The 27,490-nt window shown below is 37.4% G+C and overlaps 1 protein-coding gene across 3 annotated transcripts in view; it reads right to left on the bottom strand.

Annotated features, from left to right (window-relative positions):
- Window positions 1-27,490, bottom strand: part of TEX9 (testis expressed 9) — a 72,733-nt gene that overhangs the window by 29,141 nt on the left and 16,102 nt on the right. The window contains exons 1-7 of one of the 3 annotated variants that reach the window (XM_037502549.2): window positions 20,359-20,484; window positions 20,184-20,275; window positions 11,483-11,546; window positions 9,073-9,149; window positions 4,216-4,261; window positions 3,383-3,468; window positions 1,194-1,369 (exon numbers count right to left, since the gene is read on the bottom strand). In XM_037502549.2, coding sequence (XP_037358446.1) covers window positions 1,194-1,369; window positions 3,383-3,468; window positions 4,216-4,261; window positions 9,073-9,149; window positions 11,483-11,546; window positions 20,184-20,275; window positions 20,359-20,385 — 568 coding nt within the window. In that variant the 5' untranslated portion in view covers window positions 20,386-20,484. Of the gene's footprint in view, window positions 1-1,193; window positions 1,370-3,382; window positions 3,469-4,215; window positions 4,262-9,072; window positions 9,150-11,482; window positions 11,547-20,183; window positions 20,276-20,358; window positions 20,485-27,490 lie in introns of those variants that run through there. The other 2 variants (XM_054701737.1, XM_054701739.1) reach the window with 2 other exon arrangements.

Here is a 27,490-nt window from a genome sequence, read left to right as displayed (position 1 = left end):
ACTACAGGCAATCATCTGAAATAAAACTCTCCCAAATGAGGAGACAACTATTCTGAATAGGGAAGACAGGCAAAGTGATTTAAAAAAAAAGAAGTGATTCAGCAATAAAAAGAAAGTAGCCATTTCAGATAGGCAATTTGCACGGGCTCCCTATATCTGGGAGCAGGAACAATGTTAAAGGGCCATCCACGGGTACTGTACTGAGGAACAGCTAACATCTGACCATGTGTTCTTCAAAGCATCTTAACAGTCATAAAGGCAACTTCCTGCTCTTACCTATCTGCCCTCCTGACAACCAGCCTCAGAAATATGGTTAGGTCAGCAAGTGTAATACATGCATAAATGAAGTACTCCTCATGCATGACTAACATACCACACAAAAATCATTACACATACAAATTATTATGATTTTCAAGAAGCAGGAAATTTTAAAGATAAACCTCATGATCACCTAATACACGCTGCTTAATTTTCAAATGAAATTTCTACTACAGAGAGCCAAGTGATTTGCTAAAAGTCACAATTATAGTTGAGGATTACCTATGTTCATATATACTCATTATTTTGTTTACAACAGCATTGGTAGTGCCTCATAAATTCAACAATTTTAGAGGAATTACCGGCAACTAACAGATTTTTTTAGATGATCAATTTTATCATTTTTTAGTAGTAAGCAGTTTATAGAAAATTATATTCATCAGAAAACTCATTTATTTTACCTTATGTTTCATCAATAATTCACTTACTTTTTTGCATGTGTTGATTTAACATTCAATAAACACAGTGACATTAAATGAAAGGAATTCAAAGCTTTTTTCTTTCAAATTTTAATGATAAGCTATGGTACACTTTAACCTTAGTAAGTGGTCAATGAAACCAATAGTATATAGTATCTATTTTTACTTTTTTTAAATGGAAAATATCAAACATAACATAAAAGTGGAGACACTAGTGCAATGAAATCCTAATTATCCATTACCCATCTTCTACAATTATACTAATAATCAATTTTTTTCCTCTATAATCCTACTCATTCCTCCCACTATCATGTCCCACTATATGATTCTGAAAAAAAAAAAAAAAAAAAAAAAAAAGGCAAGCTATCACAATTTTTTTTTAATGTAAGAAAAATAGCTCTTATATATCTTTTTCTAAGTAACTGTCATATAGGATAGAAATAAAAGAAAACCTACCTGTTCCAATGTCTTTACTAACACCACAAAAAATATTATCTGCATCATCAGGTAGGCCCTCTTCTTCCATTTGCCCTTCAATTTTGCTAATTGTTTTTGCAAGAGAAAAATCTGAGAAGTCATCTGGTATGGCAACATCATTGGCAGTATGTACATCAGAGTATTTCAATTTTATACTAAAAAAAAATCAATATATACACATATTATATATTATAACCACATATATATTAAAGACTTCCAGATATGACTTAATAAAATATCCAAAAGCAGATCAAATTATAAATTTTAAATGATGAAATTGATAATTGATATTTTCTTTTTTTTTTTTTTACATTTTTTATTCATTCATGCATACAAGAACCGGGTCAGATGTGCGGGAGGGTGAGGATTCACCAGACGGAGCAGGGAACAGAACAGGCAGACCAACTGAAATACACTGCTGAGGGGAGCAGCAGGCAAGACAGAAGAGGTCTGCTGCACCATGTGGGTATCTCCCAGGCCAACGGGGATTGAACCTTCACTGCAGAGGCTGTGGACAGCTTCACAGTGCTGTGCTCACCCGCCTGCCCTAGCAGGGAGGCCCAATAATTGATATTTTCAAAGACTATAAGAGGTTGCGTAGACTTTCATTCCTTATAAGTCACACAACCACAATGCTAAACAAGGCTTTACGAGGCTATTCGGATACTGCCTCCAAACTCAGCTTCCTATGTCAACTCCAGCCTTTGGCTTTAATTATACCTGCTACTGGAGAAAAATTGTACAAAATGGTATCTAGCCATAATTGTGCAAAAAGTGAACTCTTGAAAAAGAATTAGAGTCAAAAGTTATTAGCTCAATAGCAAAAAATTTTTTCTACCTAAAGAAATATATTCTAACCAGGATGAAAGCTAACCAAAAAGTTGAATTTTTATTGTTTAATAAGTTAATGGAAGAAATATGAAATACAAGTCACTTCTAAAGGCACTGAAAAGTGGGTGATGCCTAATACATCAAGTTTATGGTTCTAAAAGTCTTTTAATTTTTTTAAAAGATTTATTTATTTATGCATACAAGAACTGGGGTACAGGGCCTCCCCCGGTGGCACAGGCGGTTGAGCACCACACTGTGAAGCTGTCCGCAGCCTCTGCAGCACCAGTTCGATCCCTGCCGGCCGGTGAGGGTCCCACATGGCGCAGCAGACCTCTCCTGTCGTGCCCGCTGTTCCCCTTAGTGTATTTTGTCAGTCTGCCTGTTCTGTTCCCTGCTGTCTCTGGTGAATCCTCTGACCCTCCCACGCACCTGGCCTATATCCTAGTTCTTGTATAAATAAATCTTTAAAAAAAAAACTTAAAAGAAAAAAAGAACTGGGGTACAGGCCAGAGATGTGGGGAGAGGATTCACCAGAGACAGTAGGGAACAGAACAGGCAGATTGACTGAAATACATTGCTGAGGGGAGAAGCGGGTGAGTCAAGAGAGGTCTGCTGCGCCATGTGGGTATCTCCCTGGGTAGGGATTGAACTCAAGCTGCAGTGGCTGTGGACAGCTTCACAGTGCTGTGCCTTAAGCCCTTGCGCCACCAGGGAGGTCCTCTGTGTGTAATTATTTATTTGGATAAGTGGTAGGCCTACAAATCTAATAACTTACTGTGAATAAGAAACTGGCTGGCATTACCCACTGCAAGTGTGACCTTCCTTTTCTGGAAATCTATACTCGAGAACCTCTTGGGTCCCCTTTTTATGCCTTATTTTTCACCAAGAAACAATGGAAAATAAATTATAATGGTACTGTAGTCTTTATTTTGAGCAGGTCAAATAATCATCTGTATCTAAATAGACTCAGTAATGTATGGCACTCTGTTATAAACTCAAAAAGTAAAAGACAATTTAATCTATTTGAGAAAATTAGGCAGAGAAAGATACCTAAGTAATGGTCTTAGTTCTAAGAAAACATCTCACTAATAACATTTAAAAAATTTCAAATATGGCAATTTTGCTTTAAAAAACAAAAAAATGTTCATTAACTACAATACGACACTTCTGAGTAGAAAATATTTTAAATTATTGAATGTTAGTAAAATATATACAGTATAGTTTTATGAATTTGGGGTTTAAAAAGATTTGGATAAATAGAGTTCGGTAGTTAATGATGATACTGTGAATTATACAACTAAAAAAATGAAAGTAATACTTTTAAAAGTGTACTGTACCTTGAATTTGTTTTCCTTCCTTTATTTGCAGAGTGTAGTTTGTTTTGAACCTTATTTACTAGATGAGTGTTTTTTTTGGTCTTTGACTTCATGAAGAAAAATTTAAAATATTGATTAGATTCTAATCATTTGCCAAAGGACACACTTTTGTAACACACAGAACTGCTAGTTTTCTACATAAAAGAACTGCTATGCTCATAGAATTAATCAATTGTATTTTAAAGAACCCCAGAACTGTATACCTGGAAAAGACCTAAATATCACTATGACTAAGAGATTCAAAGATAAAGAAAATGAGTCCCATAGATAAGAATATTCATCTTGCCGGAGGAAATTAAACTGGATGTTCTGACTCATAGTATTTAACTTGCGCTGATAATTCCCCAGACAAGCTTTTACTTAAACTGGTCCCTCGGCCTAGATTCTCACAGATGGGAAACTTGTAGATCCTAGTAAGTCCAGCAGCACCTGGAACAGTGATCTAAACACTCTAAATATTTAAAATTAATGAATAAAATTTCTTTGTATGAGTGCCTTTCTTAGTCAGATCTTCTACATAGCAAATCTGTACTTAAAGAGAAAATTAAAATTCCTTAGGTTACAAATTTCACTTAGATTTTTTTTCCAATGTACCTCTAAATTTTTCAGTGAATAAAGACAAAAATTTTTCATTTTCTTTTACAAACAATATTTCATTAAGTCATTTCTTCTGTGTATTAAGGTTTATAGTCTATTTCCATAACTCACACCCCTTTTCTGTTTTGTCTAAGTATATAAAAATCACCTAAATTCTACAGAATACAATTGCATTCACAAAAAGTGTGATTTCATACCTTTGTTTCTGAATGTAGATGAACTGTCTCTTCAGACAATAGACCTCTACAGACCAAAAATAAACTTTATACATTAACCATATCAGGCTGAGACACAATAAAATCCAACATTGATTACATTTGAAAGGAAAACATACAACTAAGAAGCTATGAAGTAGGCCTTGCTATAATTTTAGTTATGCACATGCCAGTTTATTTTAAATGAGTGGCACAAACAAGAGAAGTGCTTTAATTACCTTCGGAAAGATACAATACCAATAGTTTTGCAGGAACATGCAGGACAAATTTTAACAAATGGAACTCATAAAGAAGAGTATTTTCTACACACAAGGATTACCTGTTTTACAAAATGATTCACAACAGGACTTTTCATTGTGAGCCCACTCAATGTTATCCTTTATCTAATGTACTTTAATACTTGGTCAGTGACTGTTTCCACATTACAATGTGAACTCCATGAGGAGAGGAGTTATATCTGTCTGGTTTACTACTCTACCTAGTACTTTGCATAGTGGTAGGCATACAAACCCTTAAACTGGCACTAATACTTGTTAAATGTATGAATAAATACATCTAAAATATAATTCATTCTATGTCTAGGTTTTCAAAAATAGTTGGAAGTTTAAAACAAAGTAAAAATAGGGGCCAGCACACTATAATAGGCAAAATCTGGAAACAACCCAAATGCCCAAAAATAGATGACTGGATCAAGGTGTGGTACATATACACAATGGAATATTATTCAGCAATCAAAAAAGATAAACCCATGCCATTTGCAAGCAATATGGATGGAGCTAGAAGGAATTATGCTCAGTGAAATAAGTCAGAAGAAAAAAGAAAAATATTGGATGGTTTCACTTATAGGAGGAATATAGGAAAACCAAATAAGACATCAGGGGAAAAAATAGTAACAATACAAAACACAGCAAAACAAAAACAAACAATTATAGACCAGAGACATCATGTAAGGATGGGGGTGGGGGGAGCACAGGGGACTGAGGTGATGGTGCACGGGTGAACTGGTGGAGGAAATTCTATGGGGACTACACCTGATTGGGGGTGGGGGTAGGGGTGGGGGGAAGCAAACTGTTTAAAAATGAACAATGGGCCTCCCCAGTGGCACAGCAGTTGAGCGCTGGGCTGCAAAGCTGCCCTCAGCCTCTGCAGCGCCGGTTAGATCGCTGGCGAGGGTCCCACATGGCGCGCAGACCTCTCCTGCTGCACCCACTGCTCCCCTCAGCAGTGTCCTCCGTCCGTCTGCCTGTTCTGTTCCCGGCTCTGGTGAATTCTCTCACCCTCCTGCACTTCTGACTGTACCCAGTGCTTGTATAAATAAATAAATCTTTAAAAAAAAAAAAATGAACAATGATGTAAAATATACATAAATTAAAAATAAAATAGGGGTCTGCAAACTATGGCCCAGACTGAACTTGCAACATCCATTCACTTATGTACTGGTTAAATGACTTTTACAGGACAACAGCAAAGTCAAGGAGTTGCAAAATAGACTAGATAGCCCACAAATCCAAAAATATGTACTACCTGGTTCTTTACAGGAAAATTTTGTCTACCTCTGATCCACTGTCTAGATCATCCCCAACAAACACAGGTGTAAGTATTTCTGAAAACCTACCACATTAATAGATAGTGTTGCTGTGAAGAAAAAAAAAAAATAAACTATCATCTCCCCTGAGAAACTAACCATAGTGGAGTACATAAAAACAAAATTACATCAGATGCTACCTACTAAACTAATAATGCATAGGGGTTTTTCTCAATATTAGACACAAACATATACTTAACAGATAATATCAAATACAACCTCATAAGAATTATGAATAGTTGCAAGAAAAAAATAAGACTTAAAATATTCTAAAATTTCAGAGGTTGCTTAATCCTCTCATGTATGACATGAAAATATCCCCAATTTTTTTTTACAAGATTTATGTATCCTCTTTGATCACCTTCATTTCAAAATAATATTTGTCATATCCTTACATTTTGTACCTTTCATTTCCCCTCGACTTGCCACATACTCATGCATATTAGTGAAAACACATTTAACGGTCATCTGTCTTCCTCAGGTTTGGCAGAGCGATATTATTCCCCAAAGTAATGAACTTAAACATAGTACTCTGACCTTTTTTAAAACTTCTCCATAAAAGGTTTGAATGCAGTAAGACGGAAATGATTTGTGTCGTAAACCTCGCTTTTAGCAGGCTGAAGGATAAGTATGCAAGACAATTGAGAAATTTAAGTTCTGGCTCCCCTACCATATTGTTTGGCAGAGAACATGGATGTTGGACACCTATAACAACATATTCTGCCTAACTGTAATCATTTAGGTGAATTATCACTGTTCTAAGTTAAAATGGATTCTCTTTACAGAACTATCTTTCAACAGTTCCCAAGTTAAGAGCCAAGCTATCATCTTTCACATGATAAAAGCCATCTGTTTAAACAGTGGCATTTAAAAAAAGACCACCTGACCTAGGTAAAGAAAAGTGTCACCACTTTACACCTACGAAAAATTTAGTAAATGAAGAAAATCAACAGATTTATTTTTATGCTTGTGAAATTGGTCTGTCGCTTCAACAGAATCTAGGATTAGCTGTTGCTACCATCATTTCTATATTTTAGTTTACTAGATAGAAGCTAAGCCTAATCTTATTCAAATTCTACAATTTAGATTATGTAAAGCTGTTAAATCACTTACCCAAAAATACCAGTGTTACGTATAATAAAAGTAAATAATTGCATAGTATATGCACACATATTAGATATGTATATATCAAATAAAGTGATAATCATTTTTATGGAATTTGTTTTATTTAAAAATTAAAAGCAACACACTAAGCATTAATTCCTTGGGAGCAGTACCTGTCTGTTTACTCACCACTATATACCACCAGTAGCTAATGGTGTTCAAAATTCTTTTTTCTAGATTTCTTGAGATATAATTTGCATGTAGCAAAATATTTTCTTTTTGGTATCTAGTTCTATAATTTGAAAAACTTAAATGGTAATGTAAACACTGCAAAAACAAGATAGAGAATATTTCCATCATCCCAAAAAGTTTCCTGGTGCCCTTTATAATTATCTTCCACCACTAATCTGATTTCTGTCCATATAATTTTACCTTTTCAGAATGTCAAATAAATGGAATTGCATAATATAAAAGTGTTGTTTCTTATACATAGCACTCATTTTGATGCTGTATCAGTATTTCATTGCTTTTTATTGTCAAGTAGTATTCTTCTGCATGGATATACCGTAATTGCTCATCCATTTACTCCTTGATGGATATTTGAGCTAGTCTCAATTTTTTGGCAATTATGAATAAAGCTGTTGTAAACATTTGCATATAGGTTTCTGCTTGAACATACTTCATGTTTCTTGAGTAAATAACTACAGAAAATTGCTGAATCATATGCAAAAGTTATTTTTTGGTAAAATGAACAGTGTCCCAACATTTTAAGTCAAATAAGCTGTCCCTTAAGTAGCACATCTTTTTTCTTTTAAGTTCCTAAGTCCTCAGGTATGTTCAAAAACATACTCTCGTAGAGCTGTGCAACTCTCATAGCCTGCTTCTTCATCTTAGAAAACTGAGAGGACTACATAGTTCTTTTAAGATTTTTTACAGTCACAATTTCAAGTTTCAGTCCATTACTCTAAAGGTTTCTTTGCTGGTACAACCCTCAAAAACTGAGTTTCCTACCGACTAGATTATAGTCAGTTTTAAGTATCATTAGCATACCCATAGTTCTTCCCCAAATTAGACTTTTTTAGAATTCTATTTCTTTACCCTGAACACTTCTGTCCCTTCCTCCGCCTTCTTTCTCCCCATTCCCCCAACCTTTTAAAAATAAAAATGGTTTACTCTGAGTTTCAGGCTTCTGTGGAGAGGCTATACCTTTAGTCAGGTCTTTGCCATGAGTGATTTCTTAAAAATATTTTATATATTTCTTACATCATTTTTCATTTTTGCACAATGTATGCATTTTCATCTTGGTTATAGTCCCCATACAATTCCCACCCCCCTTATTTTGACTGTAATCCCTCCTACTCCCCCCTCCACCATGCCCCCACGTAGTGTGTCTGATTTATAGTTGCTTGATTTTGATTTTTACTTTATTATAATTAGTCTTTTTCCTGGTCCCTTATTTAGGTTTTCCAAATTCCTGCTATGAGTGAGACCATCCAGTATTTTTCTTTTTCCTTCTGGCTTATTTCGCTGAGCATGATCCCTTCCAGCGCTATCCATGTTGCTGCAAATTGCATGAGTTTGTCAAATTGGAAAGATTCACTAGGCCCTCCAGACACTTCTTGCCCTGAAAACCTTAAGTCATTGAAACATTTGGTCAGTGATTGTGAAGAATGCACCTGAAGTCTGGTGTTTGTCTTGAGGTTGTTCTTTAATAGGCTTTGCTCGTCAAAGCACTTTCTCTATTTTATCTCACAATATTTGTGGCTAACTCTATAAAGGGTCATCAAGACTCTGGCCTGCTGATTTCTGTCAAGGGAACCAAAACCATTCAATGGGAAAAGAATGGTTTTATCAAAAATGGCGTTCAGACAACAAGATAGCCACATGCAGAAGATTATTCATGCCTATGTTATACTAGATACAAAACTTAACTCTAAGACCTAAATATAAAAGCTAAAACTATAAACCCCCTTAAATGAAAACATATGGATAAATGTCAATGACTTTAGATTTAACATTGTATTCTTAGATATGGCTCCAAAAGCCCAAGTGACAAGAAAAGATAAACAGTGATGTAAAATATATATATATGTGTGTGTGTGTGTGTGTATATATTTTAAAAATGGCGTTTGAGAAATTAAGTCACTTACCTTAAACTGTAATCATCATCTTCATATGATTTAACTTGTGTTGAAGTAGGCCTAGAGTGTACCTCTTGCTGATCTCTCTAGTAAAATGAATAAAGAAGACATATAGAGAAAAAGAACTAGAATATATTTAACTGTTTCCATCCTATGGTATGAAAACAAAAGTCTGTAACAATGTAGTTCCACATTTCATTCATTCTGGGTTAAGAAAGTCAATTCTCAGGAAAAATGTAAGTGTATAAATGTCTTCTTATGATCTTATCTGACCCCTGCTTCCCTATATTAGAATCTCCCATCTTGTGTAACATTCAAAACAAATTAGACTCACAAGAAATGAAAATATATCTGTTTAATGGGTAGAAAAACTTTTCTCAAGTTAGACAAAGCTTGAATGTTAAGACCAGAAAGATGCTGAAAATGAAGCACTTACGAGTAAAAGGTTCTGGCAAAGATCTAACAAGAAGTGAAAGTAAGTAAACAAAAATTCAACAAGGCAAAAGGTATATCCTTTAGTTTCTGTGGGGATAGGATGTACTTACTCTCCCCTTTTCCCAACTCATCCCAGTTTTATGCTACACTCTTGTTTGAAAAAAGAAAAGGTCCTTATTAGGGGACTCTGAGCACAATACACAATGAATCCCTCATTCTACCATAACATTGGGTTTCTTTGTTCAAATATTTTCCTATTCTTCAGATACTGGCAAGGTCTAAGAGACAAATAAAAATATCTAATTACAAATGCAAGTTAGCAAACTAGTAACCATTATCTAAATGTATTAGTTGCAATGTTATATATATTTCTCATTCCAGAATTAAAATAAAATATATTACCTATTATTCCCTATCCCCATCAACTCCATACTACATGACCAGGGAGAGGTGGATTTGAAAAAATGATTATGATTAAGTTAGAGTGAGAACTGAAAGATTTGAAAGCACTCTATTCCTGTAAGGCGTGCTACTTTATCTTATTAATAGTGGGAATGTTGATGCATAAAGAGGAGTGCTTAAAGTAGGAACCTTCAATTTGGTACTCAAAATGAAGCCAAAAATGCCTGCAGTCTAGTGAAATTACATTACATTCTTCCTAAATTTAAATCTGATTATGGTCTAGCTCTAAGAATTTGAGTTATATCCCACTGAAAAGTTTAAAAAACAAACTCCACATATACACAATGGAGTATTACTCAGCAGTCAAAAAAGATAAACTCATGCAATTTGCAGCAACATGGATGGAGCTGGAAGGGATCATGCTCAGCGAAATAAGCCAGAAAGAAAAAGAAAAATACCAATGATCTCACTCATAGCAGGAATTTAGAAAACCTAAATAAGGGACCAGGAAAAAGACTAATTATAATAAAAATCAAAATCAACAAGCAACTATAAACCAGAGACACACTATGAGGCGGGGGGGGGGGTGGAGAGGGGGAGGGAATAGGAGGGATTACGGTCAAAATAAGCAGGGTGGGAATTGTATGGGGACTATACCAAGATGAAAATGCACACATTGTGCAAAAATGAAAAATGATGTAAAAAATACATAAAATAAAAAAGGAGGAAAAAAAAAAAAGAAACAAACTCCCACCAGAGTACAAATTAACCAGGAAAATGCAAGTGAAAACCACAATGAGAAACCACTTTGCTAGTGAGAATGGACCACATAAGCAAGCTAGAAACAAATGCTAGAGAGGATGTGGAGATAAAGGAACCCTCATACACTGCTACTGGGAATGCAAACTGGTCCAGCCACTACAGAAAGCTATGTGGAGGTTCCTGAGAACACTAAAAATGGATCTGCCATAGTTCCAGCCATTCCATTCCTAGGAATCTACTCAAAGTACACAAAAAAACTAATTTGAAAGGAAACCTGCACTCCTATGTTTATTGCAGTACAATTTACAATGCCTGAGATAATGGAAACAACCCAAATGCCCCAAAATAGGTGAACAGATCAAAAAAAGTCGTGGCATATTTACGCAGTGGAATATTGTTCAGCAATCAAAAAAGACAAACTCATGCCATTTGCCGCAACATGGATGGAGCTGGAAGGGATTATGCTAGCCAAAATAAGTCTGAAGGAAAAAGATAAGTATCAGATAGTCTCACTTACATATGGAATATACAGAAACCAAACAAAAAGTCAAGAAAAAGACAAAACTAGCAAGCTGATCACAGATCTGAGGCCTACAGCAAGAGAGGGGGCGGGAAGGGGGTCAAAACAGGAAAGAATACAGGGACTATGGCAATGGCTCATGGGCGATACAGTAGTGGATAAACTATGGGGAGTACATTTGAGGGGAGAAACCTATTACTGTACAAAAATGAACAATGATGTAAGAAAATAAATGACTATACAAAAACATTAAAAAGCTAGCACTTAAAAGGCATTACTTAAAACTGTACATTTACTTACAATTACTGCCTCAGCTTGTCGAACCAGATCAGCCGTTTTTGCCTCCAATTCTGCATTTAAACGCCTAAAAGCAGAAAATAATTTATTAGAATATGAAGATTCTCAAAAAAAACAATTAAATTTCAGCAATGACACATTAGCAAATATATTAAGCAACAAATGCCAAAACACAGATGTGACATTTTTATTCTAAAATTAACAAACATTAGGACATTTTCCAATTTCCATGACTCCTTTGTGGTAGACTCTCAGACAGTGTAACTCTTGGCTTCTCTCTGGCCCTTACTTCAGGTGAAATGACCTATTTGGGTAGAATAATCAGTAAGGGTTCAACACAGTTCCACTCTCCATTTTCTGGGATCAACTCTAACTAGGATCATGAGTGGGGCAAGATGGGGAAGGAAAGGCCTGGATTGGCCTAAATGCTGCTGCAAGGAGGGATATAAATCTGTGGTTTAGTGAGCACACCTAATGTGGTACATATCTCAGTACATACTTCAATATCAGCTTCATCAGAAATAAAGATGATGATGTTGAACTTCACCTGTCACTCTTCAAAAAATTCTCCCAGTCTGTTTGGAATGTAGCAAGGAATAGAAATACTACTTGTCCATTAAGGTTGTAAATATACCAACAGACCAATGGAATAGAACTGAGACCCCAGAAACAAATCCACACCTATATGGACAATCTACAACAACAGAACCAAAAACATACATTGGAGCAAGAAAAGTCTTTTTGATCAATGATGTAGGGAAAACTGTACAGCCATATGCAAAAGAATGAAGCTGGATCCATATTGCACACCACACCAATATTGATAAAACATAAAGATGTAAGATCTGAAACCATAAAACACATAGAAGAAAACATAAGCAAAACACTTCATAACCTTCAATGATACCTTCATAGATATTTCTCCAACAGCAAGGAAACAAAGAGAACATAAACAACTGGGACTACGTCAAATTAAAATGCTTCTGCATTGCAAAAGAAATTGTAACTAAGATAAAAAGACACCCAGGTGAATGTGAAAAAAAATGTGTATACCATACATCTAACAAGGGGCTAATATCAAAGATCTCAAAAAAAGAAAAGAAAATAACCTAATCAAAAAATGGATATAAGAGCTAAATAGGCAGTTTTCAAAACAAGACATACAGATGGCCAACAAGCATATGAAAAAATGCTCATCATCACTCATTAGGGAAATGGAAATGAAAACTGCAATGAGATATCATCTCACTTCTGTGAGAATGGCCCATATCAAAAAGACCCAAACCCCCAAGTGCTGTGAGGATGAAGAGAAAAAGGAACACTCACAATGTTGGTAAGATGGGCTCAGCTCCAATGGAAAGCAATATGGAGATTTGTCAAGAGAGTACAAATGGATCTACCACATGACCCAGCAATTCTACTATAAGTATCTACCCAAAGAACACAAATAAATGAATTTGAGGGGCGACGTGCAATACTATGTTCACTGCAGCACTATTTACAGCAGCCACGATATGGGAACAACCTAAGAACCCCAAAGCAGACCAGTGGATCAAGATGTGCTATATATTCACAATGGAATACTACTCAGTGATCAAAAAAAATAAACTTATGCCACATGCAGCAACATGGATGGAGCTGGGATTATGCTAACTGAAACAAGTCAGACGGCAGAAGGCTAATACCGGATGGTGTCGCATATGTGGACTATAGAGAAACCAAACAAAGGGTCAGATAAGGTCTAAGCAGACTGCAGAACTGAGACATTCAAGGCGGGAAGGAAAGAAGTGGGGCGGGAGCATCATGGGCTATGGTGGTGGACTGTGGGTACTTTGGTCCTGTGAGCATTATGGTAACAGCACTAGAAGGGAGGTGTTGTATACTTCTAAAATACAAACAGCATAAATCAAAAAAAGCCAGTGTTAGTAGTTACCCTATTATAATAAATTAATGAAAGTATTAAAAAAAAAAACCCAAGAGTTCTGGTAACAGACAAACCTGTTTGAATTTGAAATATGGTTATACATTTTACTTCATAATTTTGATGAAGTATCTTAACCTCAGACTGGTATTTACAATAATAACACTTATTTTCTTAATGTTTGGTATTATATGTACTTCACGCATTTTCAATCTTGCCCATCATCAGTTCCACGTACTCAGTCTGTTTAATAATAATAGTAATAATAATGCTAAAAAGACCACAAGAATGGCAGTACCATTGAAGAAAACTGTTTCAAAGGAAAAACTGGTCAAAATCCTACCACATCTTGCAATCATTTTTACTTCTACATTACCTTCTAATTTTCATTATAGGGTATATACAATTTCTACTGTTTTCCCCTAGTAATACAGAATCTGTTTATCTCAAAATCTTTATAACTAGTGCTTTAAATTGCTAATTTACCAATATTCTAATGAGTTGTAATTGACATAATGTACTGAATTGTTCCTATTGTTAAAGCCCCTTTTCTACTTTTAAAGGCTAAGACTAATAAACATTTTCAAAAGCATGTTTTTTTATTCTATTTACAGGTCACATTTTGAAGGTCACATTTACATATTCTATTTACAGGTCACATTTAGGCTTTTTTTAAGTTATCTGAAGGAAATATTTTGAGCAATTTTAAAATTGAGATTATCTTTGTTGTTTTTCATAGATATAATTCAGAAATGACAAGTCCCACTTCCAGAAGAAAAAAAAAGACAACAGTACCATATCCCTTCTTGAAACAGCCTATTTTTTTTTTTAAGATTGATTTATTTATTTATACAAGCACTGGGTACAGTCAGAAGTGTGGGAGGGTGAGAATTCACCAGAGCCAGAGCAGGGAGAAGAACAGACAGACTGATGAAGTACACTGCTGGGGGGAACAGCGGGTGGCTTTAGAGGTCTGCATGTCATGTGGGACCCTCGCCCGGTGGCCAGGGATGGAACCGGCACTGCCGAGGCTGTGGGCAGCTTCACAACCCAGTGCTCAACTGCTGCGCAACCGGGGAGGCCCCCAGCCTAATGTTTTAAGAAATAATTTTATATCTTAGGAGGAATTCATAAATATCTAATAAGACAAAGTTGCATTTAAAATGCTACTACCTGATTTTTCACATTTCTCTAACAAGAATCATGAAAACCTAAATATAAGCTTCTGGTAATACAGTAGACTGGGATGACTCACAAGTCTATTATCCTCTAAACCCATGGAAATGTTGAATAAATTGGAATGAAGGAAATATTACTAAGCTCAAGCTCAGGCAAGGGAAATACCCTGGCACTAAAAATAAAACAGCATTCAAAATGAGCAGTAAACAGAACAGGAGCCAAAACAGCTTACCAGTTAGAAACTGATGCACATGTGGGAGTCATGAAGGGCTACACCTGCGAAACAGACTGCCTACACCCTACCCATAACCTTAGGTGACGGGAAATCAAACTAGAGCCATGGGTGGAAACTGTTCACTTGTGAGTAATCAGAGCACGCAGGACAGCAGCCCAAGTTCACCTTACCTGGATGGTGCAGAGACCCTATGTGAAAACTCTAAGATAGAAAGTTCCCAGGAAGCAGTGAAAACTCTGATAAACTAGAAAAATTAAATGCAAAACCACCACCCTAATGGACATTTACTCTTCTAGAACACATGGAAGTCTCTAAGAAAGCAAATCCCACTAAGGATGACTTTACAAATGTAACAAATTCATAAACAAGTCATCAACATGGAAAATCAGCAGAGACAACAAACTCTGTACCATAAAATGTGGAGATAGTAAAGCAAAATTTTACTTTGGGGCATGGGGGCAGGCAGCAAAAATAGAAAACATTAGGCAAGAATCAGACATTATTACAAAAGAACACTGAATTTGTTAAAGAACAAATAGAAATTACAAAAATGAAAAGTCACTGAAATTAAACGCTCAAATTCAGTGAATAAATTGAATAGAATGAACTGAAAAGGGAATGAATTAGAAGACAGATATGCAAATATCACCTATGAGGTGTTACAGATAAAAGGGGAAAAATATAAAAAAGCAGAATGTATGATAAAAACACATGCATATCTACCTAAAACATAAAGTACAGAAGGAACTAGAATAAGAAAATGTCAAACTATGAAGAGATAATTATTATGAGACCTTTCCAAAACTGGACATATGGATCTCAAGCACAATTAGAAAAACAAATCCACACACCTGTACACATCAACAGTGAAACTGCAGAACTTCAATGACAAATAGTATTTAAATTATCAAAGCAATTATGTAAAAAACAGAAAACGTCCTTATAGTATTATTATCTAAAAAGCTAATAGGAGATGGCATATCAGCATTGCTAGAGTCCAGTGGATATGAAATGGTACTTTAATAGACTGTAGGAGAAAACACTGATCATCTACAATTCTATGTTCACTGAACTATCTCTGAAATGCAAAGTAACAAAATTTTCAGAAAAGACTGGAAAATTTAAGACTCAGAGAACACAATTAACTAGCTTAATCTAACAGATTAGTCACCAAAAAGCGTTTATTTCTATCACAGAGCACGAAGGATATTTACAAAAATTGACCATTTACCTACTCACAAATAATTTTAATACATTTTAAAAATCAATACCATATTCTTTGATCGCTGTTCAATAAATTTAAAAATAAAAATGAAACATATGCTTCACAATTAAAAGCAAAATTCCTAAATATTCACTATGAAAATCAAACTATTTAAAACAAAATTACAAAAGAATAAATATATATATATATATATATATATATATATATATCAAAACAGGCCCTGAAATATAGATAAGCTGTAACTGGAGAGAACTTCATAAAAATTAATGGTTTTTGTAAAAATAAAATTAAAAATGAAACTAAAAAAAATCCACCACAAATAGAAGATAGGAAGAATAAAGACAAATGAAAATTTTTCAAGTTGCCTTGAGGTAAAATTGGTGTATAATATTGCATATTATTTAGAGGCATAGGACCATATTTCCTAGGATGCATGTCACCGCACAACACCCACCACCCGTAAGTGGCTTTACCATAAGCCACTGTGACCAAAACCTCCACACTTTATCCCTCTCCTCCTCCCCATCTTGTAGCTCAAGTCTACAGTCAGGTTTGGTTTTGTTTCTCTGTATTTCACTTAAAAGTGACACAATCCAGTATTTGTCTTTCTCCTTCTGACTTACTTCATTTAGCATTATCCTCTCCAGTTCCATCCATGTTGTCACAAATGGCAAGAGTTCCCTTTTTTTTCCCCCCTATAGTTGAGTAGTATTCCATTGTATATAAACACACCATTTTAATCTACTCATCTGTCCCCGGGTCCCTGGACATTTAGGTTGTTCCTATAACGTGGCTATTATAAATAGTGCTGCAATGAACAAAGGAGCTAGAAAAACTATCAACTAACCAAAATTTATCCTGGAAATAGTAATCATTAAAGAAATTGAAAATAACTCCCTCAACAAAAAGCCACATCAGACTCAGTTTCACCATTTTAATCAAAGGACAGCTTATTTAGTGTGGTTAGGAGAACACTGTTGTTATTACAAGGAAAAACACTAGAAAAAAATGTAAGATTGATCTTACTCTTGTTAAAGACACATAAAGCAATCAAATCAAATGGTCTATAAAGATATACAAGATATGTACTTGTGTGTTAGAACATTAAACAAGGGGTACATAAAACCATTTTATCAACTAATTAATTTTGGCGGGGGAGTTTTGGTAAGACAACCTTCATACAAAATAGGAATGGGAAATAACATCCTTAAACCTGATAAAAGGAATCTACCAAAACTATATGGCAAACCTCAAATGTAATTATTAAAAGCAGATTCCATAAAATCATAACCAAGATAAAGACAATCACCATCACTTTTTCTGTTCCATATTGTACTAGGGATACTAACCAGATTCCAAATAAATAATGCATCACAAAATATAAAGGGACAAAACTTAAAATTCATATCTATCTGCCTTAATCAAAGGCCAAGGGCCTCTATAATGAATGAAAAAGAGTTCTATTAACCGATCACTTGGATCTATATAAAGGTGTAGGGTCAACACACAAAAATCAATGGTGTGCCTACACATCTAACCAATAACCAATTAGAAAATGTAGGAGGAAAAAAGTCATTTCATTATAGCAAGAAAAATTTACATAATATGCAAAATTTCTGACGAAGGACACCAAAAATGGACATGTACCATTGTAGGGTAAGTAAAGTATCAGGCTTTTCCACCCTCCCACCATTAGATTAAATGCATGCCTGATGGCGGACACCTGCCATCAGGCAGGTGGGCATACGTAGGTGGTTTCACCTGGGCTGAGAGACTGGGCTCATAAGGGCAGCGTCACGGGATGCCGATGAACAGAACCACCAGAAGAAGAAAGAGAACCCAGGAAGAGTCAAGACTTGCTGGGGGCTGGGAGGCCTGCCAGCCTCCCAGCGTCCCAGCCTGCCGTGTACCTGGTAAATCCCAATAAAAGCCTGCAAAAGCCACCGAGGGCTCCAGAACGCTCCTTTACCCGTCTGCTTGGGTCACAGAAACCTGCACTGTGCCACTCTGCGCTAAAACCCTATTAGTGGAAAGGAAGATTCAATAGCATAAAGAGATCAGTTCTCTGCAAATTATTATATAAATCCAAGATGATTGGCATTTATGGGCAGGGGCTGGCAGAGGGCAGGAGAGGTTTTTCCTACCAGTTATCAAGACCAATTAAAACATGTCACATAATCTTTATTATTTAGTTCTCTGGTTATATAACAGGCATAAAGCTTGAAAAATCTATTGACTGGAATGATAAGCATATTCCTTAGTCTTCTCAGTGATTATATTTCTTTCAATTATTTGACATGAACTGATTGTACGAGATTCTGGACTGAGGTTGCAGAAAAGTATTATGTTCTGAAGATTGAAAAGACACCCCAAAATGCTTAATACCAATATACGTGGCAAAATAGTCTAATAAACTTATTCTTGCCTGTGAGAAACTTCTGCATGGTGAACAACCAGCTTCATACAAAGCAGATTTGCACACTCACAGTACAGATAACAGAGTAAGTAACAACTAGGCACCTTTGCCACAAAACAACTTCTGCTACAACAGAAAAGCTCCTGTAGCTGACTTTTAAGCAGGACCATATTCCTCGCCACACAGCAGATCCAGGTGAAAAATACACCCTTGAAGATCTAAACTAATTAACTCAATCAATGCAGTTATTTAGTGCTATCTGGTGATGGTAATGAAAATAACTACTTTGTATTAAGCACAGCTGACTCAACTGTATGTGGACAACAAACTTTTTTTTTTTTAAGACTTATTTATGCATACAAGAACTGGGATACCGGCCAGAGGTGTGGGGGTGAGAGGATTCACCAGAGACAGAGTGGGGAGCAGAACAGGCAGGATGACTGAAATACACTGCTGAGGGCAGCAGTGGGCAAGACAGGAGAGGTCTGCTGCCCCATGTGGGTCACCAACCTGGCTAGGGATCCAACTCATGCTGCAGTGGCTGTGGGTAACCTCATAGTGCTGCAGTCTTAACTCCTTGCACCACCAGGGGGGCCCAACAAACTGTTTTAAGTGCACTCTCAAACTGGAAGAGTGGGCCTATTTCATCAAAGGGAGGCTGATTATGGTCCTACGTGTCTAGGTCCTAAATGCTAAAGTCAGCACACTTCAATTTTAACTTTAACTGTGCTTTAATTTTAAATACATATCATATGCTAACTCTGTATTTGAGGAATTGCCAGGATGTTTTGCAATTTCTAAATTAGCTACTTTAAAAAGACTTGTTAAAACATAATTTTTGGGAAGTAAAACTATATACAATGGCAAATAAAAGGTAGGGTCTCCAATCTTGTGAACTTATTGTGCATTGGAAGAAATAGACAATACTTAAGCTAACAAATGAATATGTTGTAACAAAGTATACTAATTCCAAAGAAAAGTTAAGACAATAAAATAACCAGGAGCCTACTTAGCATGTCAAGGAAGACTACTTTGTCATTACAGGTAGATGACTTGTGTGACTGCATTCAAGGAAAGACAGGAACTAAAAGGTCGCTGAGACTGGAGGCCAAGAGGCAAAAAGGAGAAGGTACAGGATCAAACAAGAGGCAGAGGCCAGGACTGACAAATTTTTGAAGTGCAACAGGAAACCACAGGAAAATTTTAAGCAAAGTAGTAGTGACTTGATCAAATTAAAAATATTACTCTGGCGTGTGAAAACTGGGGAATGAAGAGTGGAATGCTCTGAGAATGAAAGCAGGTGTGGTCAGGATAAGTGTAATTACACTGAGAGCAGGTAAGGTAAGCCTCCTTACCTCCACCAAACGTGGATAAAGACGGCAATTCCAAATGTGCACTAAGAAAATTCAGAAAAACCAGCCTCTAAGAAATTTACATCTGCAACTCTAGGAACTTGAAATTAAGTAAAATCACTGAAACTAAAAACTGAACTAGTCATGGTATTTCTGCTACCCAAAACCTTCTAGCTCCTAGTAGCATCTTGCAAACATATTTACTAGGATTAAATTTCGCCCTTGGAGGACACAGGTGAACTCAAGGGAAAGAAAAAGGGGAGAGGGGAGTGCAGAATATGAGGGTACAGAAGTCCAGGGACCAGGAAAAGTACTTATAAGCAGCCTTATGTGGGTGAAAGAAAAAAGAAAAAGGCTGAACTGCCGACTTTCTTACTTATATTCCTCCTCCTGGGCGAGGAGGTCCCGTCGACGCACCGCAGGCTGCTGAACGCGTGGCTGGGGCGGGGTCCCCGAAACGCTCCGTCTCTGCGAAAGGGACATACTTTCAGACACGAAGTCCAGCGTCCCGGTAACCTAGCGGCCCACTAGGCGTCTGGGGAGGAGCTAACCCTGAGTCTGTAGCTTCTCCCCGCCATCTTTTGTAATGCGACGCTGTTACCGGGGCAACGACGCAACTTCTCGCGAGACTTCCTGCATCTCAGGTGCTCTCCAGTCTGGGGCTGTACCTGGATCCCCTTCGGCGCTCCAGGCGGAGGGTGGTTTTAAGGTGCCGGCTGGGAAGTGGGCGCAGCAGAGGTCCGCGGCCCAGGCACTGCCAGAGCAACCCAAGCAGCCAATGAGGTGCGTCGACTTAAAGGTGATTAAGAGGAGGTTTGGAGGGCTTTCAACCAAGAAAGGCAGGTTCATTTCTAATACTCGTTAGGAGGCAAGCTAGTCAAGCCCTGGAGGGTAAATGAAATAATTGTCAGGCTTTTCTGCCCTCCCGCCATGAGAATTGATGATGGATCCCTGCGGTCCTCAATGCATGCCTGATGGCGGGCACCTGGAGGAGGGTGTGGGCATGCATGAGTGGATACACCTGTGCTGAGACGGGCCCATAAGGGAGGTGTCACGGGGATGCGATCAGAGAGAAAGAGAGACCAGAACAGACCAGAACAAGTCAAAGAGCGAGACCAGGAGAGAATGCCGGAGAGCCCAGAAAGAGTGAAGATTCGCGGGGGGCTGGACAGCCCGCTCACCTCCCAACCCCTGCCTGCCGTGAACTGGGTAAACTCAACAAAAACCTGAAAAGCCACCAAGGGCTCCAGGACTCCTCCTTCACCCATCTGCTCAGATCAAAGAGAACCAGCTCTATGCCTTCCTGACACTACAAGCCCCAACTCTGTTGTGCTTTTCCAAATTTAGTGATCCATCCCACTCCACCGTTTTTAAAATTTACTATTCAGTAGGATTCCAAGTTCCGATTTCTTACATTTATTTACAGCATGGTGTAGAGGCAGGAAGACCACAGTGCAGGTTTTTTATGATCCAGCAGACCGGGTAAAGGTGGAGTCCTGGAGCCCTCAGTGACTTTTGCAGGTCTTTTATTTAGATTTACCAGGCATATGGCAGGCAGGGGTGCTGGGGGGCAGGGAGGCTGGCAGGCCTCCCAGCCCCAGCAAATCCTCACTCTGTCTGGGCTCTCTGGCATTCTCTCTGCTTCTCTTCTCTCGGCTTCCCTTTGTTCTTGGCTTCTCTATTCCTCTGCTTCTTTCTCGGCTTCTGCTGGTGTCCCCATGACGCCATCCTTAAAAAGCCCAGTCTTAGCCCATCTACCTATGCCCACACCCTGTTCCAGGTGCCCGCCATCAGGCATGCATTCGGGACCACAAGGATCCATCATCTATCCTAATGGCGGGAGGGCAGAAAAGCCTGATACTTTTTACCTTACCCGCACATGGTCAAGCGCTTAGCCTCTCAAGTCAGTCTGCAGAAGGGCAAGGCCTGTGTGCACTTGCCTACTATTATAGCTATGTGATCTTGGGCAAATCACTCTGTGGCTAGACTACTACATCGGTGAAATGGAGGTGAGAGTAATGCCCGTCTCATAAAGTTAATATAAGGAATAAATGCATATGTGCTTAGGATTATGCCTGGAACACAGTCAAAAATTTCAAATTGTTTTCATAAAATTTGAGAGTTCAGAAATAAACTTTTACGTATAAGGTCAACTGATCTTCAGCAAAGGTGCTAAGACCATTTATGAGAAAATAGTCACTTCAACAAATGGAACTAGGATAACTAGATTTCCTCTTGTAAAAGAAGCATCTCCTTTTTTGGGGTACCTTTGATAAAAATAAAATATAGTCACTGCATTTTGCTCAGCAGAACACTGCTGGGAGACATATAGTAGATAAGGAAGGGACTGTGATAAAACCAAGGGAGCCAGACCCTGGGTCTACATGACTTAGAGCTATCAGACTTCCAGAGAATGTGGAAACAAGGCAAACAGAACCCAGACATCGCCTAAAGGCAGAAGCTAGCTGAAAACCTGATATTCCAATTGATAACACCAGCAAGAACCAAATCCCCAGGTCAGAATAAGCCTGGAAAAATAGGGTATAAAAAACAAAAAACAAATACACCAAATCCTACGTGGGCATGGACTTCTCCCTGATCTTCTCCCTATAACACCCTTATCTTATGTACAAAAATTAACTCAAAGCAAACCAAAGACTTAGCCCAGAGAGCTAAAACTTAAAAGTCCTTTTAAGTCAATAAATGATACAATAAAAATTAAAACTGTTTTGTTTCAAAAGATTCCATAAGATGAAAAGGCAGACCACATAGAGGAAAATTTTGCAAAAATCTTATATTTCATAAGAGACTTGTGTCTAAAATACACACAGAACTAATAAAACTCAAAAAATGAAACAACATACAACTCAAAAATCAACTGGTCTTCAGGGAAATGCAAATCAAAACCACAATGAGATGCCAAGTCATATCCACTAGGATTACTGTAATAAAAAAGATGGACAATAGCAAGTGTTATGAAGCTGTGGAGAAATCCAAACCCTTGTACAATGTTGGTAGCGATATAAAATTGTACAGCCACTGTGGCAAACAGTCTGGTAATTTTTCAACAGTTTATACACAGAGTTACTATACAATCCAGCAACCAACTACTAGGTATACCAAAGAGAAATGAAAACTTACACCCACACAAAAAGTCGTGCACAAATACTTATAGCAGCCTGCAGCGTAAGTGATTATCAGGCTTTTCTGCCCTCCCACCAGTAGGATTAATCATGGATCCCAGTGGTCCTACATGCATACCTAATGGTGGGCACCTGCAGTGGGGTGTGGACATACATAGGTTTGGACACCTGGGTTGAGACTGGGCTTATAAGGGTGGCATCATGGGGAACCAGAAGAATGAAAGAGAAGTAAGAGAGAGAAAACGGGACCATGACAGAACGCCACAGAGGCCAGAAAAGAGTGAAGATTTGCGGGGGTTGGAGGCCTGCCAGCCTCCTGGCCTGTAGGCAGCCCTGCCTGCCATGTACCTGGTTGCCACACTACAAGTAAAAGCCTAATAAAAGCCTGAAAATCCACCGAAGGCTCCAGGACTCCTCCTTTACCCCTCTGCTCAGATAATAGAGATCCTGCTCTGTGCCCTTCCTGCCCCTACACAGCATTACTTAGAATAGCCAGAAAGTGAAAATAACCCAAATGATCATAGACATTAAAGTATATTCACACACAGGAATGTTATTCAGCATCAAAAAGGGAATAAAATGCTGATACATACTAAAATACAAATGAGCCTTTTTAAATAAAGCTACATGAAGGAAGTAATTCACAAAGAACACATATTATCTAATGCCATTCCAATATGACCATATATTACATGAAATATCCAGAATAGGCATAATCTATAGAGACAAAAAGTAGGTTAGTGGTTGCCCAGGCCTTGCAGATGCTGGGAGATTGACTAAGGGGTTGCAATGTTTTTGGAGAGGGTTACAAAAAATGTTCTAAATTTGATTGTTATGATGATCAGACAATTCTATGGCTATACTCAAAGCCAATGAATAATACGCTTTATATGGGTGAATGGTAGGTATATAAAATATATCAATCAAGGGCCTCCCTGGTGGCGCAGCGGATTAAGCACTGAGCTGTGAAGCTGTCCGCAGCCTCTGCAGCGCAGGTTCAGTTCCCGGCCTGCCAGGGAGAAACCCACATGGCGTGGCAGACCGCTCCTGCCACACCCGCTGCTCTCCTCAGCAGTGTCTTTGGTCCGTCTGCCTGTTCTGCTCCCCACTCTCTCTGGTGAATTCTCTCACCCTCCCGTGCCATTGACCTGTACCCCAGTTCTTATATAAATAAATAAATCTTTAAAAAATACATATCAATCAAATTGTGAAGACATTAAAACAATGGTGAAAGTGTTAGGGGGATCGATCACATACTGGGGCACAAGACAAACATCAACAGATACACCAAGATTGAAATCATATCAACCATCTTTTCTGACCATGAAGGCATCAAACTAGAAATAAACCATAAAAAGAAGGCAAGGAACTTTCCTACCTCATGGAGATTAAAAACCACACTACTGGAAGACCATTGGACTAATGAGGAGATCAAAAAAGAAATTAAAAAATTTTTTGAATTGAACGACAAGGAGGACACTAATATCCTAAATGTATGGGATGCAGCAAAAGCAGTAATAAGAGGAAAATATATAGCAATAGAAGCTCACATCAAGAAACAAGAAAGAACGCAAAGAAACAACCTCATCTCGAAGCTCAAAGATCTAGAAAAAGAACAACAAAAAAACCCCAAAACCAGTAGAAGAAAAGAAATAATAAAAACCAAAGCAGAAATAAATGAAATTGAAACTAAAAAAACAATCCAAAAGATCAATGAAACCAAGAGCTGGTTTTTTGAAAAAATCAATAAAATAGACAAACCCCTAGCCAGGCTCACAAAGGAAAAAAGGGAGAAAGCACAAATAAACAGGATCATCAATGAAAGAGGAGAAATCACAACGGACACAGCAGAAATCAAAAGAATAATCAGTAACTACTATGAGCAGTTATATGGAAACAAGTTTAACAATCTAGAGGAGATGGACAAATTCCTACAACTCTACAATCACCCAAAGCTAGATAAAGAAGAAATAGAACACCTAAACAGACCAATTACAATTAGCGAAATTGAAATGGTAATAAAAAACCTCCCCAAAAACAAAAGCCCAGGACCTGATGGATTTACAAATGAATTCTACCAAACATTCAGAGACGAATTAGTGCCTATCCTTCACAAACTCTTCCAAAAAATTGAGAAGGAAGGGACAATACCAAACACGTTTTATGAAGCCAACATTACACTAATACCAAAACCGAACAAGGACAACACAAAAAAGGAAAACTACAGGCCAATCTCCCTAATGAACACTGATGCAAAAATCCTCAATAAAATTTAGCTATCAGAATCCAACAATGTATCCATAAGATAATTCACCACGACCAAGTTGGATTCATTCCAGGGGCACAAGGATGGTTTAACATCCGAAAATCAATCAATGTTATCCAACACATCAACAAAAAGAAATATAAAAACCATATGATAATATCAATAGATGCTGAGAAAGCTTTCGACAAAGTGCAACACCCATTCATGATAAAAGCCCTTGAAATTCTGGGGATACAAGGAACATACCTCAACATCATAAAGGCCATCTATGACAAGCCAACAGCCAGTATCATTCTCAATGGTGAAAAGCTGAAAGCAATTCCATTAAGATCTGGAACAAGACAAGGATGTCCACTCTCACCATTGCTTTTCAATATAATACTGGAAGTCCTAGCCAGGGCAATAAGACAAGAGAAAGACATCCAAGGAATCCAAATAGGAAAAGAAGAAGTCAAACTATCACTATTTGCAGACGATATGATATTATACATAGAGAACCCCAAAAACTCCACAGAAAAGCTAATTCAACTCATCAATCAGTTCAGTAAAGTGGCAGGATACAAAATCAACACGCAAAAGTCAGTAGCCTTCCTATACACAAACAATAAATCTGAAGAAGAAGAAATCAAAAAGACCATCCCTTTTGTTATTGAAACAAAAAAAATCAAATATTTGGGAATAAATCTAACAAAAGAGGTAAAGGACCTATACAAAGAAAACTATAAAACACTGTTAAAAGAAATAGAAGAAGACACAAAGAAATGGAGAGACGTCCCCTGCTCATGGATTGGAAGAATAAACATTATTAAAATGGCCATCCTACCAAAAGCAATATACAGATTCAATGCTATTCCAATCAAAATTTCAATGTCATTCTTCAAAGAAATAGAACAATTATTGATGAAATTCATATGGAATCACCAAAAACCCCGAATAGCCAAAGCTCTCCTGAAAAAAAAAGAAAGGGAATGGAGGCATCAGACTCCCAGACTTCAAACTATACTACAAAGCCATAATCATCAAAACTGCATGGTATTGGAACAAGAACAGACATACAGACCAATGGAATCGAATAGAAAATCCAGAAATAAACCCACAGATTTATGGTCAACTAATCTTTGACAAAGGAGCAAAGAATATGCATTGGAGCAAAGAAAGTTTGTTCAATAAATGGTGCTGGGAAAACTGGGTCGCTACATGCAAAAGAATGAAGCTTGACCACCACCTCACACCATACACAAAAATCAACTCAAAATGGATTAAAGAACTAGACATAAGACCTGAAACCATAAAATATATAGAAGGAAATATAGGCGAAACACTACGTGATTTGCACATCAAAGACATCTTTACAGACACATCACCCAAAGCAGTGATAGTGAAGGCAAAGATAAACAGCTGGGACTACATCAAATTAAAGAGCTTTTGCACAGCAAAAGAGACAATAACAAAAACAAAGAGAAACCCACCAACTGGGAGAACATTTTTGCACCCAACACTAATGATAAAGGACTGATCACAAAAATCTGCAAAGAGCTGATGAGACTCAACAACAACAAAGAAAATAATCCAGTCAAAAAATGGGCAGAAGAGCTTAAAAGAAACTTCTCTGAAGAGGAAATGCAAATGGCCAACAGGCATATGAAAAAATGTTCAACATCACTTGTCATCAGGGAAATGCAAATCAAAACTACCATGAGATACCATCTTACACCAGTGAGAATGGCACATATTAAAAAAACTAGCAACAACAAATGTTGGCGAGGGTGTGGAGAAAAAGGAACTCTTCTGCACTGTTGGTGGGAGTGCAAACTGGTCCAACCACTGTGGAGAGCTGTATGGAGATTTCTGGACCTACTAAACATAGAGCTTCCATATGATCCAGCAATTCCACTCCTAGGTATTTACCCAAAGGACACAGAAACATCAATTCCAAAGAACACCTGCACCCCTATGTTTATAGCAGCACTGTTTACAATAGCTAAGCTTTGGAAACAACCCAAATGCCCAAAAGTAGATGACTGGATCAAGAAGATGTGGTACATATATACCATGGAATATTACTCAGCATTCAAAAAAGATAAACACATGCAATTTGCAGCAACATGGATGGCGCTGGAAGGGATCATGCTCAGCGAAATAAGCCAAAAAGAAAAAGAAAAATACCGGATGGTCTCACTCATAGCAGGAATCTAGAAAACTTAAATAAGGGACCAGGAAAATGAATAACTATAAGAAAGTGAAAATCAAAATCAACAAAAAAACTATGAACCA

This window comes from Talpa occidentalis, unplaced genomic scaffold (genome assembly GCF_014898055.3).
Source record: "Talpa occidentalis isolate TD23 unplaced genomic scaffold, MPIMG_talOcc4v2.1 talOcc4.11, whole genome shotgun sequence".
Classification (NCBI taxonomy): Eukaryota; Metazoa; Chordata; class Mammalia; order Eulipotyphla; family Talpidae; genus Talpa; species Talpa occidentalis.
Note: the sequence above shows the minus strand (reverse complement) of the source record. Positions and strands in the feature narration are given on the sequence as shown.